The 14581-nt window shown below is 45.4% G+C and overlaps 1 protein-coding gene across 2 annotated transcripts in view; it reads left to right on the plus strand.

Annotated features, from left to right (window-relative positions):
* The window catches only part of LAMC2 (laminin subunit gamma 2), a 62710-nt gene extending 51618 nt beyond the window's left edge, over positions 1 to 11092 (plus strand). For both annotated transcript variants that reach the window (XM_067029176.1, XM_059074821.2), the window contains 8 exons: positions 388 to 537; positions 1064 to 1208; positions 1944 to 2093; positions 2616 to 2730; positions 3869 to 4068; positions 5957 to 6115; positions 6209 to 6308; positions 9102 to 11092. In XM_067029176.1, the coding sequence (XP_066885277.1) occupies positions 388 to 537; positions 1064 to 1208; positions 1944 to 2093; positions 2616 to 2730; positions 3869 to 4068; positions 5957 to 6115; positions 6209 to 6308; positions 9102 to 9355 (1273 nt within the window). In that variant the 3' untranslated portion in view covers positions 9356 to 11092. The remainder of the gene's footprint in view (positions 1 to 387; positions 538 to 1063; positions 1209 to 1943; positions 2094 to 2615; positions 2731 to 3868; positions 4069 to 5956; positions 6116 to 6208; positions 6309 to 9101) is intronic.
* The last annotated feature ends 3489 nt before the right edge of the window (positions 11093 to 14581 follow it).

Raw genomic sequence — 14581 nt, forward strand, 5'->3', positions numbered from 1 at the left:
TGGGCTCAGTTTAGAGATGCAACAAAACTAAATAGGGAGTTGGCTCCTGAATGGAATAAAACCTAGGGGTTTCTCCTGCAGAAAACAGTTTATAAATGCAATATTTTATCACCCTGAGACTTCTCCCACCCATCTCCATAGCTTCCACTGATTATGCCATAAATGGAGTAGATGACCAAAAAAGTCTAGGACATGAGGCTACTTCTCAGAACACCCTCTGCTTCTAGATAGCTCCCCTATTAGAGGAGCTCCATCTCATCTGGGTCAATTCTGTTTGGTTTTTCTAGTCCAGCCAGTTCCCTTACTCCTCCCCTTTCATTTAAATAGAAGCCCTAAAGGAAGCTCTTTGCCGTGAAAACTCAAATTCTTGGTTTTTGATCCTTTCAGCCACGTTGAGTCAGCCAATAACATGGAGCAACTCACCAGGGAAACGGAGGACTACTCCAAACAAGCCCTATCCTTGGCGCGCAAGGCTCTGAGTGAAGGAGGCGGAAGCGGCAGGCTGGACGGCTCCGTGGTGCAAGGGCTTGTGGGAAAGTACGTTTCAACGGGTCCGCACACGGGCCAATATAATCCGCTCCCTCCCAGGGTTCAATGCAAACCACGTCTGAGCGGTGCTGTGTTTCTTTAGAAGTACATCAATACTAAGAGGGACGAGAGGATGAGAGTATTACTTTGGAGGAAAACAGACGCCTTTAAGGCTGGAAGAAAAGATTGATTAATCTAAGTAAATTTTGTGTTGTGATTGAGAGGTTGTATATTTGGAGATACGGTCACTGTCTGTGGCGTTTAAAGGATGTGAGTACACTCATCGGATGGCATGGCGCAGATAAACATAATATATTCCTATGATCAAGAATAGGGAAAAAAAAATTAGGGAACTTGGGTTGAATTTTTCTGACCCAACCTGTATAAACTTTAAGGTCTATGTTTAAACTGTGGAAAGGGACATATCTCGTCTGGTTCTTCCAATAATCCCAACTGCATACTTTAAACAGGATGAATTTTTACTTTTAATAAAAAAGAGTGAATTCTCAAAGTCCTCTTTCTTCACTCCCTGCAGATTGGAGAAAACCAAGTCTCTGGCCCAGCAGTTGTCAAGGGAGGCCACTCAAACTGACATTGAAGCAGATAGGTCTTACCAGCATAGTCTCCGCCTTCTCGATTCAGCATCCCAGCTTCAGGGGGTCAATGATCAGTCCTTTCAGGTAAGGGCACCTAACCTATGCACTGATGTACAGAAGGAGGGCCATAATGCTTTCTTCTCTGGGGGTTCCATTGAATCATTCAATCGTTCAGTTTTTTTCTCCATATTGACTTTTCTTGCTTTAGATTAGAAAGAGTATTTATCCTCCTCATTATCCTTGTTCTTAAACCCCAACCTTGGTCCCTGATAAGGCCATGGCTCACATCCTGAACGTATTCCTATTTGTGGTTAAAAGTTTTCTGTCTCTTTCCTAGTTCTGGGGACTGTTGCAACCTGTGGGAAATTATTATAGATAAGGTTTGATATTTACATTTGGGTCCAACCTATAGTGTATCTCCACATATGGCCACTCAGAAGGCTTTTGTTTTTCTCAAAAGTTTTGCATTGTTTCTGTTATCTTCCTTTCATTATTGCAAGTGTATTAGATTAAGATTCAGCTTTCTACCTATGGCAAAAAGTACAATGATTTCCACAAAAATTTTCCCATATATATATATATATATATATATATATATAAACGAATACATAAAATAATAATAAAAAAAATAAAGCAGGCCTAAAACCTGTTTGATGTTTGGGAGACCTGTTGCCTGACTTTCATGAGGAATATTGCCCCATTTCTCTTAGGCTTTGGGCCTGGATAGTTGTTTTCAAACAACGATGGCAGGTCTTAGGAAGGCTGGTGTGACAACTGGTGAGCAGAAAGTAAGGCTCATTCATTTTTGGGGGCTCACAGGTAGAAATGAAGAGGATCAGACAAAACGCTGACTCTGTCTCAAGCCTGGTGACTAAGCATGTGGATGAGTTCAAGCGTGTGCAAAGCAATCTGGGAAACTGGGAAGAAGAAACCCGGAAGCTCTTACAGAATGGGAAGAATGGGAGACAGGTATCCTTTGTTAGTTTGTTCATTCAACAAACATGTATTGAAGGGCTACCATGTGAATTAATGCTGTAAGAAGAACCATCAAAAACTCTCGAAAGGTCATGACACTGCTGCTTATAGAGACCTTAATGTAATTAGCTCAGCTCCACCCACTGAGTCAGCCCTCAAATCTAGGAATAGGACTCAGGCCTACTGGGTCTAATTTTGGTCTGGCTCTGTCTACTAGGTTGGTTTCAGGAAGTATCTAGAGTTTAAAATTAGGATTTGCAAACTGTTCTTGTACCTGATAGTGGACCAGAGCTTGAGACTGTTCTCAACGTGGGCTCCTATTGGGTCATTGGATTATAAAGTTTGTGCTGCCCCAGGTTGTGGAGCGGTTTGCTACAGCACCCCTAGACTCTTTGGCGAATCACAGCTCTCTGTTGTCATGCAGAGAAGTGTGTCAGAATGAATATGCTGGCAGGAGGGCACTTCCTGGGTGTGTGTGACATTTACTCTAATCTTGTTCTGCCTGCCTATTTACAGAAATCAGATCAACTGCTTTCCCGTGCCAACCTTGCTAAAAGCAGAGCCCAAGAAGCACTAAGTATGGGCAATGCCACTTTTTATGAAGTTGAGAACATCTTAAAGAACCTCAGAGGTGAGTATCTCGTGGTTCAGATCACTTGAGTATTTTAAAGTTAGAACCGTGACTTTGGTTTATTTTGAATCTTTATAAATCTAAGTGACAGGTACATTGGGGTATTAATAGACACTTAATAAATATCTTCCTAAAGAAAAACATTTTAAAATATTTGATGTAGTAGAAAGAACTGAACTAAATGTCAAAAGGCTTGAGTTCTGATCTCTGCTCAGCCACATGACTGCTGAGCTGGCTGTGTGACCATAGGCAGGTCCCCTGCCTTTCTAGATTCTAATGTTCCCCTCTGGAGAAATTTGAACTAAATGACCTCTAAGGTTCCTCACAGATTCAATATCCCGCTACCATACAGATAATTCTCTTTTCTTTTCCCCCCTCCCTCTCTCCCTGTCTTCCTTTCTTTCTTTCTTTCTTTCTTTCTTTCTTTCTTTCTTTCTTTCTTTCTTCCTTTCCCTCTCGTTCTCTCTCCCTCTCTCCATCCCTCCCTCCCCTTTTATCTTTCTTTCCTTTTTCTTCTTTCTTCCTCCCTCCCTCCTTTCTTTCTTAATTTCTCTCTTTTCTTTCTTCTTTCTCTTTCTCTTTCTTTTGCTTGGTTGGTTCCAATCTATTGACAGAACCAGTGAGGTTGCTTTGTGGTAATAATAAAGCAAGCTTTGTCATAGCATCTAGATTCCAGGTAATCTGGGTTTATGCCTTGTAGAGATTTGGTTAAAGTTTCAGTCTTCCTCACTAAAAACAAAACATAAACATTCCTAAGTCTTGGGATTTCCTTCACAGAAAGTACCTCTCTACCCATTCTGTCCAATCCGCAGCTATTGCCGTTGGCAGCTTAGGGTTTAAGGCTCTGGCTTGAAACTTTGGGCTTCAAAGATTCCACCTGCTTCTGATTCACTTTGGGGTTCACTTTTGCAATGATGGGGACCCAGAGAAGGCTGATTGTTGATGGCTAGTTCAGTGCCTCCTTTAAGGAGCTTTCTCCTGGATGAGAAAGAGTAATAGCCACAACTTTCCACACTCTCACCCCCTGGGCAGTATTAACCCTCTTTCTGTAATTTTTCTTAAAAACCTCAGCCACTTTCATCTTCCGTTGGAAGCTCATTTTCAACTTTACGGCAATGTTTTCTTATCTGCATTTCAGAGTTTGACCTGCACGTTGAAGTCAGAAAAGCAGAAGCCGAAGAGGCCATGAAGAGACTCTCCTACATCAGCCAGAAGGTTGCAGATGCCAGCGACAAGACCAAGCAAGCGGAAACAGCCCTGGGCGGTGCTGCTGCTGGTGCCCAGAGGGCAAAGACCGCAGCCGGGGAAGCCCTGGAGATCACCGGCAACATAGAACAGGTAAAGGGACGTCGTCGAGGTGCAGGTTGGTGGGAGCAGCTCCAAACGCAAGGGTACTGTTGGGTGAGCAAGAACGCTGGGCTCGTGTTGCCCCGTAGGGCTCTGTTATGGTCCACGGCGGCCCTCGAGCCACCTGGCTGACCCCTTGTGGATCGGTTCACAGGGCTATCCTCGGCTGAGTACTGTTGCTCCATGCCCACCTTTTTGTTTTATTTTATTTATTTATTTATTTTTTATGGTATGCGGGCCTCTCACCGTTGTGGCCTCCCCTGCTGCGGAGCGCAGGCTCCGGACGCACAGGCTCCGTGGCCATGGCTCACGGGCCCAGCCGCTCCGCGCCACGTGGGATCTTCCCGGACCGGGGCACGAACCCGTGTCCCCTGCATCGGCAGGCGGACTCTCAACCACTGCGCCACCAGGGAAGCCCTCAGCTCCCTTTTTGGACAACACCATGAGAAGAACCATCCAAGACTGTTGTGTGTATAGACTATTGTATTAGTTTCCTGGAACTCCTCTCACAAAGTGCCACGGACTGGGTGGCTTAAAACAACAGGCATTTCTTCTCTCACAGTTCTGGAGGCTAGAAGTCTGAGACCAAGGTGTCAGCAGAGCCACACTCTCTCCAAGACTCTGGGTAGAAACCTCCCTTGCCTCTTCCGAGCTTCCCGTGGTGGCCGTCAGTCCTTTGTGCTCCTTGGCTCGCAGCGACTTCACTCCAGTCTCTGCCTCTGTCGTCACGTGGAGCCTTCTTCCTGGGGGTCTCCAACTCGTCTTATAAGGACACTAGTCGTGTTGGCCTAGGGGCCCACTCTACTCCAATATGACTTTATCTTAACTAATTACCTATGCAACAGTCCTACTTCCGAATTAGGTCACGTCTTGAGGTACTGGGGTTTAGAATTTCAACATATCCTTTTGGGGGACACAATTAAACATGTAGCAACTATACCAGTGTTTTGAGTCAAGATTATGAAATTCTGGAGTTCTGGATCCCTTGACCCTATGTTCTATGTCTAAGTTCCACTTACTCATTTTTCTCTTTCCTTCCATTCTGTGCCAGCACTGTGCTTGGTGCTGGGGGTATGGACATGGGAAAGACCCAGTCCTTCTCTTCAGAGACCATTCAGTGTAATGGGGAAGGGCAGGCTAGTTAACTTACAACCCATATGTTAAGTGCTACAGTAGAAAGAGTGCTTCTCAGCTGGACGAGAGCTTCGTAGTTCTTATTTAAGTATGACTTCTCGAAAGCTTAAGCAACTCTAGAAAGCCCAGAGGGAACTCTTGATATCTAGTCTGTGTGCCCTCACCCTTGGACCACTTGGTAACTTCCAAAAATTATCTCAAACTTAGGTCCCTTGAGGGTAGAGACCAATTTCCTGTACTTCTCTTTACATGGCTTCTAGTGCAGAGGCTTCTGTGTAACTTGATGCCTAATCGTAGCTTATTGGTAGAGATATTGTTAAGATTCGTTCATCCTAACCAAAGCTATAGCCCGTTCATCCTCTGCACCCCAAACTCAACTGTCTTGGGGAGTAAAGCCATTCAAAACTGGCAGCAGCAAAGAAACATGACAGAGAGTGAGATGAGTTTCTCACCCTCTGGGTTTTCCCGACTGGTTCCTGTTTCACTCACCATTTGGTGAGCTTAAGCTGAGAGGGAAGCGGTGTCTCAGGGCTGACCATCCTAGTCCCTGGAGACATACCCCCAAATTAACTTGTCTGAGGCAGAGCTTGGGGAAGGGTGTGTCCCCGAGTCTGACTCTCTCATTGTTCATCTCACTCCATCAGGGCCTGGCTGCAGCTGTATTTTTTTCTGCAGTTGTCTTTGGGATGTTTTTGTGCCTTATCCCTCTCTCTCCTTCCGTCCCTGGCTCCTCTTCTTCTCCCAGGAGATGGGGAGTCTGAACTTGGAGGCCAACGTGACAGCAGATGGAGCCTTGGCCATGGAGAAGGGACTGGCCACTCTCAAGAGTGAGATGAGGGCAGTGGAAGGAGAGCTGGCAAGGAAGGAGCGGGAGTTCGGCACGGATACGGATGCAGTGCAGACGGTAAGTTCCCGTGGCTTTCCAGCAGGGAGCACTTTAACCTTGCCAGCGTGGGAACACCCTTGCAAAATGGGCTTGTGTTTATGTTTTCCTCAGGTGATCACAGAAGCCCAAAGAGTTGATAACAGAGCCAGGAGTGCTGGAGTTATGATCCAAGACACACTCAACACATTGGACGGCGTCCTACACCTAATAGGTATGTGGAGTATCCACAACCTTCCAGTCCATGTTCCAGGGCTTCTCCCGATGAGTGGGAGTCTCAACTTTCCTTAAGGGTTATCGGGAAATTTGCTTTGTTTCCAGGCCCAGATACTTCAGGGCCTGGAAACTTCTTTACATTTGTGGGACTCTATTTTACCATCTCTAAGATGGGTTACTGAGCACCTACCTATTGCCCTCGGAGGTGAAAGTCTGTAGGTCAAAGAACTGGGTGTAGGTAGGGAAGGTATATTGAGGCTCAGAGAGGTTAATAATGTCCTGCGGATCACACAGTAAATTGTGGAGGCAGGATTCGAGCTTCACAGTGAAAAAGAATACTGGACAGTTTGACAGGCCTGCTAAGGATTCTGACCTTGATCCTGAGAACTTAGTAGACAGTGTCAAGCAGAGGGATGACATTGTTGCTGTATATTTTGGAAAGATCACTGGGGCAGCTGAGTGGAGGACAGTATGAAGGTGGGTTAGACAAAAGGCAGGAGGAGATCATTCAGGAGACAGTTGAAATAACTGAGGGGAAGTCATAGAGCTCTGAGGAAGTAGGAGTGGTGAGGGGGAAGATTCTCCCAGTCTGTGAGGTCAAGAATCACCCGCCAGGGCTTCCCTGGTGGCGCAGTGGTTGAGAATCTTCCTGCCGATGCAGGGGACACGGGTTCGTGCCCCGGTCCGGGAAGATCCCACGTGCCACGGAGCGGCTGGGCCCACGAGCCATGGCCTCTGAGCCTGCGCGTCCGGAACCTGTGCTCCACAACGGGAGAGGCCGCAACAGTGAGAGGCCCGCGTACCACAAAAAAAAAAAAAAAAAGACCCTCTAAGGGTAATAAATAAATAAATAAATAAATAAATATCCCTCCCCAGTGGAGAGTTTAGTGATTTTGCTTAGTGTTCTGAAAAAGGCAATGAAACTAACAGGGCCTTTAAAGAGAAAGTGAGAGCGTGGGGAGAGAGGCTGGATGGGAACTGTCAAACCTTTAGTGTGTGACAGGCACTATGCCAGGTTTTTCATGGTGGAAAATCATTTAAGTCTTTTAAAGGTCCTATACAGTAAATTTTATTATTATTATTATTTTTTTAAATTTTATTTATTTATTTTTGGCTGCGTTGGGTCTTTGTTGCTGTGCACGGGTTTTCTCTAGTTGCGGCGAGCAGGGGCTGCTTTTCATTGTGGCGCGTGGGCTTCTCATTGCGGTGGTTTCTCTTGTTGTGGAGCACGAGCTCTAGGCACGCGGGCTCAGTAGTTGTGGCTCACGGGCTCTAGAGCGCAGGCTCAGTCATTGTGGTGCACGGGCTTAGTTGCTCCACGGCATGTGGGATCTTCCAGAACCAGGGATCGAACCTGTGCCCCCTGCATTGACAGGAGGATTCTTAACCACTGCACCACTAGGGAAGCCCCCAAGTTTTATTATTTTTATTATTTTATTTCACAAAGGAGTAAACGGAAGCTCAGGGAGTTTAATACTGTCCCACCGATCACATAATAAGTTGTGGAGGCAGGATTCTAACCGAGGTCTCTGTCTCCAGTGTTCCTGCGGTTTTCGAGAAGCTCATGCTGCCTCCCCATGGACATTTTGTCCCCAAGCTTGCTTCACTTTCCCTGCATGTTGCAGAACCCTAAATTCTGGAATTCTCCCCTGTCCGCAGGTGAAGGACTGATCCACTGGATCAACATTTTTGTTGTAGTGCTGTTTCTACTCTGTTTGCTCTCCTGAGTCCCGGAGCAACAACAGTTTAATCTCTCTAGTTGTGATAAACTTCTGCAGTCAAATGCTATCACTGCACCTGAACTTGAGTTTGAATTGACTAAGTTTGAATTGACCACTCAGACCTTTTCAAACCAAATGGGTCTGGCCACGTGCCCTTCATGCTGACATTAGTGTCAGATTGTTTATGGGTGAAACATACCTGAACAAATGTGACCACATTTCATATTGGAAATAAACCAATATCTAGCCAGATTCCCACTGTTTCAGGCCAGAATGAAGTCTTACATCATTTCATAACAGCTGGAATTCATCCCTCAAATAGCAGAGCTCACCTTGGCCTCTCTAAACCCTGAGGCCCAGCCAGTTTCTAAGGGTCTTCTAATAGCAAACAGCAAGAGATTTCCTACGGGTGGTTCAGAAAGCAGAATTTGGAGTTGATTCTGATGTTAGGGATGAGCTGGGTTGGGCAGACACCTTGAGCAGTATTCAGTCCCCATGACCTTCAGCCTTCATCTTTTCAGAGCAGGAGCTGTTGCCTCTAACATGAAAACAGAAATCCAAGCTTCATCTTGCTGAACTAAAGAGTCCAGAGGCTTAAACTGGGCTATTCAAAACCCAATAATGAGGCTCGTGCTCTCAGAATTTCTTCTAGATTATTTCTAATTTAAAATAAACCTTTCAGGGCTTCCCTGGTGGCGCAGTGGTTGACAGTCCGCCTGCCGATGCAGGGGACACGGGTTCGTGCCCCGGTCCGGGAAGATCCCACATGCCGCGGAGCGGCTGGGCCCGTGAGCCATGGTCGCTGGGCCTGCGCATCCAGAGCCTGTGCTCTGCAACGGGAGAGGCCGCAACAGTGAGAGGCCCGCGTACCGCAAAAATAAATAAATAAATAAAATGTAAAATAAATTTAAAAATAAATAAGATAAGCCTTTCAAATGCACAGCATACTACTTGCTCTGGGCAGGTGAAAATGGAAATTAGTTAAAGTTACAGAAGGGCCTGCATATGTTCAAGGAGATCTAACCACAGCTTTTTTCCTCTGTTAACTCCTTTCTTGTTTCCTAAAATAGACCAGCCTGGCAGTATGGATGAAGAGGGGCTGATCTTATTGGAGCAGAAGCTTTTCCGAGCCAAGGCCCAGATCAACAGTCAGCTGCGGCCGTTGATGTCAAAGCTGGAAGAGAGGGCAAGCTGTCAGAGGGGCCACCTCCGTTCGCTGGAGACAAGCATAGATGGGATTCTGGCTGATGTGAAGAACCTGGAGAACATTAGGGACAACCTGCCCCCAGGCTGCTACAACACCCAGGCTCTTGAGCAGCACTGAAGCTGCCTTCGCGATTTCTCAACCGAGGTTCTTGGGCTATAGAGGCCTCAGGCGCAGAAGCCATCTCATGTGGGTGGGGTGGGATGGGGACATTTGAACATGCTGAATGGCTGCGCTCAGGTCAACGGAACCTGGTCCCGTCCTTGAGACCTTGGCCAGGTAAATGTCTTATTGTATCAGTGTGATGCTCTTTGCTTCCTGATTCAGGGTAATGAGGCAAATGGCACTGGGTATGGGACTCATCAAGGGCCTGGACCCCAAAGGGTAGGCTGGATGGAAGGACAAACGGCACAGGCAGGTGTTTGTCTCAGAGTAGTCATAAACCGAGTCCTGGAGTATGGACAGGTGCTGCTGGGTTGTAGACAGCTTATCCTTTGAGTAACGTGGCTAACGGGAAAATGTTTTGACTTTGCCCACACCTAAAACTCTTCTTAACGTCAGAACAGAGAGTGAATAGCCGTCATGCTGTGCTCAGTAAAATACTATTGCCTCGTGGTGTCCCATGTGTTCTTGTTGATCAAAGTTCTTCCCACTCATCACCCAGTCCACACACCCAGACTCCACTTGCAAGCTGGAAGAAGCGAGTAGTGACGGAGTGAGGAGCTGTAAGGCTGGCCCTTTGGAGCACTGGTACCCTGCCACCTTTGAGTTCTTCTGGGCCTGGAAGTGACCTCCTTTCCCGATGATGGCAGGCAACTTAGAGACTACGTTTCTGTTAAAGCATTTCATACCAGCCAAGCAAACACTGGGAAAGTATTTACTCTGGGGTTTCAAAGTGATGTAAAAATGTAGCTTGGGCACTGAAAGAGGTGCAATTATCCAAGAAGATTTATTGGTCCTGATTCAATGCCACTTTTCAAACACTAAAAATTATATGCCTCTATGTGTTTTGTTCTCTCTTCTGATACCAGACGATGTTCCTACTTATACTTGAGCTGGGTAGAGTCCATCCTTCCATCCATCCATCCTTACAACATATATTTATTGTACCTGTTGTGTGCCAGGGGCTGGGGTACAGTGGTATCATAGTCTCTGTCCTCATAGAGTGGATTGAATAGTGAGGAAGAGAGACCTTGGAACAAATTGAATCTTACAAATCCTGTTCCTCACAAGCGTTGTTTATTTGCAATAACCCCATGGTCTGCAACCTCTTTTTCTCAACGGAACATGTGTTGCAAGACCTCCCATGGGGGCACTTGGATTTCGGTAAATAGCCGAAATGGCTCTGGCTTGTGCACACTTCTTTGCATTTCAGCTGTCACCATGCCCCTTTCCTCCACTGATTGCAACACATTGTTGAGTCATAACACCACTGGGAATTTCTGGAAAAACCAGAAGCACTCCCAACCTCGGCTCGGAAGGCTTTGGTGCTGCCTCACCTCTGTATTTCCTTGGCTTTTCATGGACATGTTTTTAAATAAAGAACAATTCTTAGATGCCTGTGGCCAGTTTCTAATTTGTTAAACTCCAAGCTTAAGGTGTAGGTACCAAAGCAATGAAAACAAAGAATGCTTCAGAAAGAGCAATGAGCCCTAGAATTAACATCTCTAATTCCTTTTTCTGAGCATCTTGTTTTGCCCTTTCCAACCATGTGCGCATTTTATGAGATTTAACTGGTGCTGTCTTCTAAGCACAAAGGAGGATTTATTTCTGGAACAACCTGAGCAGGGTGGGGGGTGATAATCAATGTTTTTGTCTTTTTTTTGTACCAGCTCTAAAATAAAAGTAAAATCAATAGTTTGTGGTACATTATCCTGTGTCTTAATAAACTAAAATTTAATAAATTAAGATCTTGAATTGGCCGTCTACCCAAGTGGGTAGATGAGGAAAGGATTCTGCTTCTGCCTACACTGACCCGCCCCCCTAAATTCTGACCGATCTGATCACTATGCTTCACCTTCTCTGAAAGTGCTTTTTTTTTTTTTTTTTTTTTTTGCGGTACGCGGGCCTCTCACTGTTGTGGCCTCTCCCATTGCGGAGCACAGGCTCCGGACGCGCAGGCTCAGCGGCCATGGCTCACGGGCCCAGCCGCTCCACGGCATGTGGGATCCTCCCGGACCGGGGCACGAACCCGTGTCCCCTGCATCGGCAGGCGGACTCTCAACCACTGCGCCACCAGGGAAGCCCTGAAAGTGCATTTTTTAAAATCCTATCTTGGAATCTGCAATCACATATGTTACAAATTCGCTTACATTAACTACTATCTCACACAGACCTAAAAATATGCGTAACTCCCTCACGGCAGACTTTCTTCTTGCTCTCATGGCGCACTGGATGTGGAGAAAGTTGGCACAGTAGCCCTCCACACAGTCATTTCCAGAGGCCCTACCGCCACGTGACTTCTCAGGTTGCCCTCTGCACCATCTCCATTCCAGGGGGTGGAGAGGAAAAAAGACATGGAAGACAGAGACACATAGAAGGTCTTTGTGGGCCAGGCCTGGGAGGGGCTGCAACCACTTCCTCTCACATTCTGTGGTCCAGAGCCCAGTAGTATTATGACCACATCTTACTGGCAAGGGGTCTAGAAAATACAGTCCCTTGGCAGGAAGCCACTTCTCTGACAATTCTATACTGTGAAATGGGAGCATGCATCATGAGTGACTGGCTCTCTGTCGCTGCCAAGTGTAGGATTAGGTAGTAGCGACTCTAGAGAACTTGGTGGGGGATCCCATTAGTTAATAACCAAGATGCATGTAATCATAAAAGGATTCCTCAGTGGGATAGACTGTTAAGGAAGTCATAAAAATGTCTTCCCTGACAAATAGGAAATGATCCCCGAGTAGGGATGGGGAGTGGAAAAGTGACTTATGTGGCTCTTAGTAGAATAATGATTCCCTCATTTCTGAGGATGTGGCAGACTGTCCCTAAGCAGAAAGCAGGGGCATGTGACTTAGAAATAGCCTACCCAGGACTTAGACTCTGTTACCAGTCCTGAGCTGACCCTGCCAAGTTAAGGGTACTTTCCTTCCTATTTCTTATCAGTATTTATGATTTGTAGTGGCAACTCTCTTGTGCTTCTCCTCTGAGAGTTGTCTGATTAACTGTGCCACTGGTAAGCTATCACACATATCATCATCTACTTTGGCTCATGGGGATTTCTGTTTGGAGAGATGGGTAGAAATGAAACTGCCCATAGACTGTAACATCTTAGCAGATGTATTTCTTTTTTTTTTTTTTAACATCTTTATTGAAGTATAATTGCTTTACAATGGTGTGTTAGTTTCTGCTGTATATAACAAAGTAAATCAGCTATATGCACACGTATATCCCCATACCCCCTCCCTCTTGTGTCTCCCTCCCACCCTCCTTATCCCACGCCTCTACGTGGTCGCAAAGCACAGAGCTGATCTCCCTGTGCTATGCAGCTGCTTCCCACTAGCTATTGAATTTACATTTGGTAGTGTATATGTCAGTGTTACTCTCTCACTTCGTTCCAGCTTACCCATCCCCCTCCCCGTGTCCTCAAGTCCATTCTCTATGTCTATGTCTTTATTCCTGTCCTGCCCCTAGGTTCATCAGAACCTTTTTTTTTTTTTAGATTCCATACATGTGTTAGCAAACGGTATTTTGTTTTTCTCTTTCTGACTTGCTTCACTCTGTATGAGTCTCTAGGTCTATCCACCTTGCTACAAATAACTCAATTTCGTTTCTTTTTATGGCTGAGTAATATTCCATTGTATGTATGTGCCACATCTTCTTTATCCATTCATCTGTCAATAGACACTTAGGTTGCTTCCACATCCTGGCTATTGTAAATGGTGCTGCAATGAACATTGTGGTACATGTCCCTTTTTGAATTATGGTTTTCTCAGGGTATATGCCCAGTAGTGGGATTGCTGGGTCATATGGTAGTTCTATTTGTAGTTTTTTAAGGAACTTCCATACTGCTCTCCATAGTGGCTGTATCAATTTACATTCCCACCAACAGTGCAAGGGGGTTCCCTTTTCTCCACACCCTCTCCAGCATTTATTTTGTTTGTTGATTTTTTTTTTTTTTTTTTGCGGTACACGGGCCTTTCACTGTTGTGGCCTCTCTCGTTGCTGAGCACAGGCTCCAGACGCACAGGCTCAGTGGCCATGGCTCACGGGCCCAGCCGCTCTGTGGCATGTGGGATCTTCCCAGACCGGGGCACGAAACCGCATCCCCTGCATCGGCAGGTGGACTCTCAACCACTGCGCCACCAGGGAAGCCCTTGTTGATTTTTTGATGATGGCTATTTTGACTGGTGTGAGGTGACGCCTCATTGTAGTTTTGATTTGCATTTCTCTAATGATTAGTGATGTTGAGCATCTTTTCATGTGTTTGTTGGCAATCTGTATGTCTTCTTTGGAGAAATGTCTATTTAGGTCTTCTGCTCATTTTTGGATTGGGTTGTTTGTTTTTCTGATATTGAGCTGAATGAGCTACTTGTATAAGTTGGAGATTAATCCTTTGTCAGTTGCTTCGTTTGCAAATATTTTCTCCCATTCTGAGGGTTGTCTTTTGTCTTGTTTATGGTTTCCTTTGCTGTGCAAAAGGTTTTAACTTTCATTAGGTCGCATTTGTTAGTATTTGTTTTACTTCCATTTCTCTAGGATGTGGGTCAAAAAGATCTTGCTCTTCCTACGTTTTCCTCTAAGAGTTTTATAGTGTCTGGGCTTACATTTAGGTCTTTAATTCATTTTGAGTTTGATTTTGTGTATGGTGTTTGTTAGGAAGTATTCTAATTTCATTCTTTTACCTGTAGCTCTCCAGTTTTCCCAGCACCACTTATTGAAGAGGCTGTCTTTTCTCTATTGTATACTCTTGCCATCTTTATCAAAGATAATGTGATGATATGTGTATGGGTTTATCTCTGGGCTTTCTATCCTGTTCCATTGATCTATATTTCTGCTTTTGTGCCCGTACCATACTGTCTTGATTACTGTAGCTTTGTAGTATAGTCTGAAGTCCAGGAGCCTGATTCCTCCAGATTCATTTTTCTTAAGATTGCTTTGGCTATTCTGGGTCTTTTGTGTTTCCATACAAATTGTGCATTTTTTTTTTCTAGTTCTGTGAAAAATGCCATTGGTGGTTTGATAGGGATTGAATTGAATCTGTAGATTGCTTTGGGTAGTATAGTAATTTTCACACTGTTGATTCTTCCAATCCAAAAACATGGTATTTCTCACCATCTGTATTTCTGATCTGATCCCAGGAGGTGATTTCTTTTTTTCAGTACTCTTGGGAGGCTGGACAAAAGGGTG

This window comes from Kogia breviceps, chromosome 1 (assembly GCF_026419965.1).
Source record: "Kogia breviceps isolate mKogBre1 chromosome 1, mKogBre1 haplotype 1, whole genome shotgun sequence".
In the NCBI taxonomy this organism is placed as follows: domain Eukaryota; kingdom Metazoa; phylum Chordata; class Mammalia; order Artiodactyla; family Physeteridae; genus Kogia; species Kogia breviceps.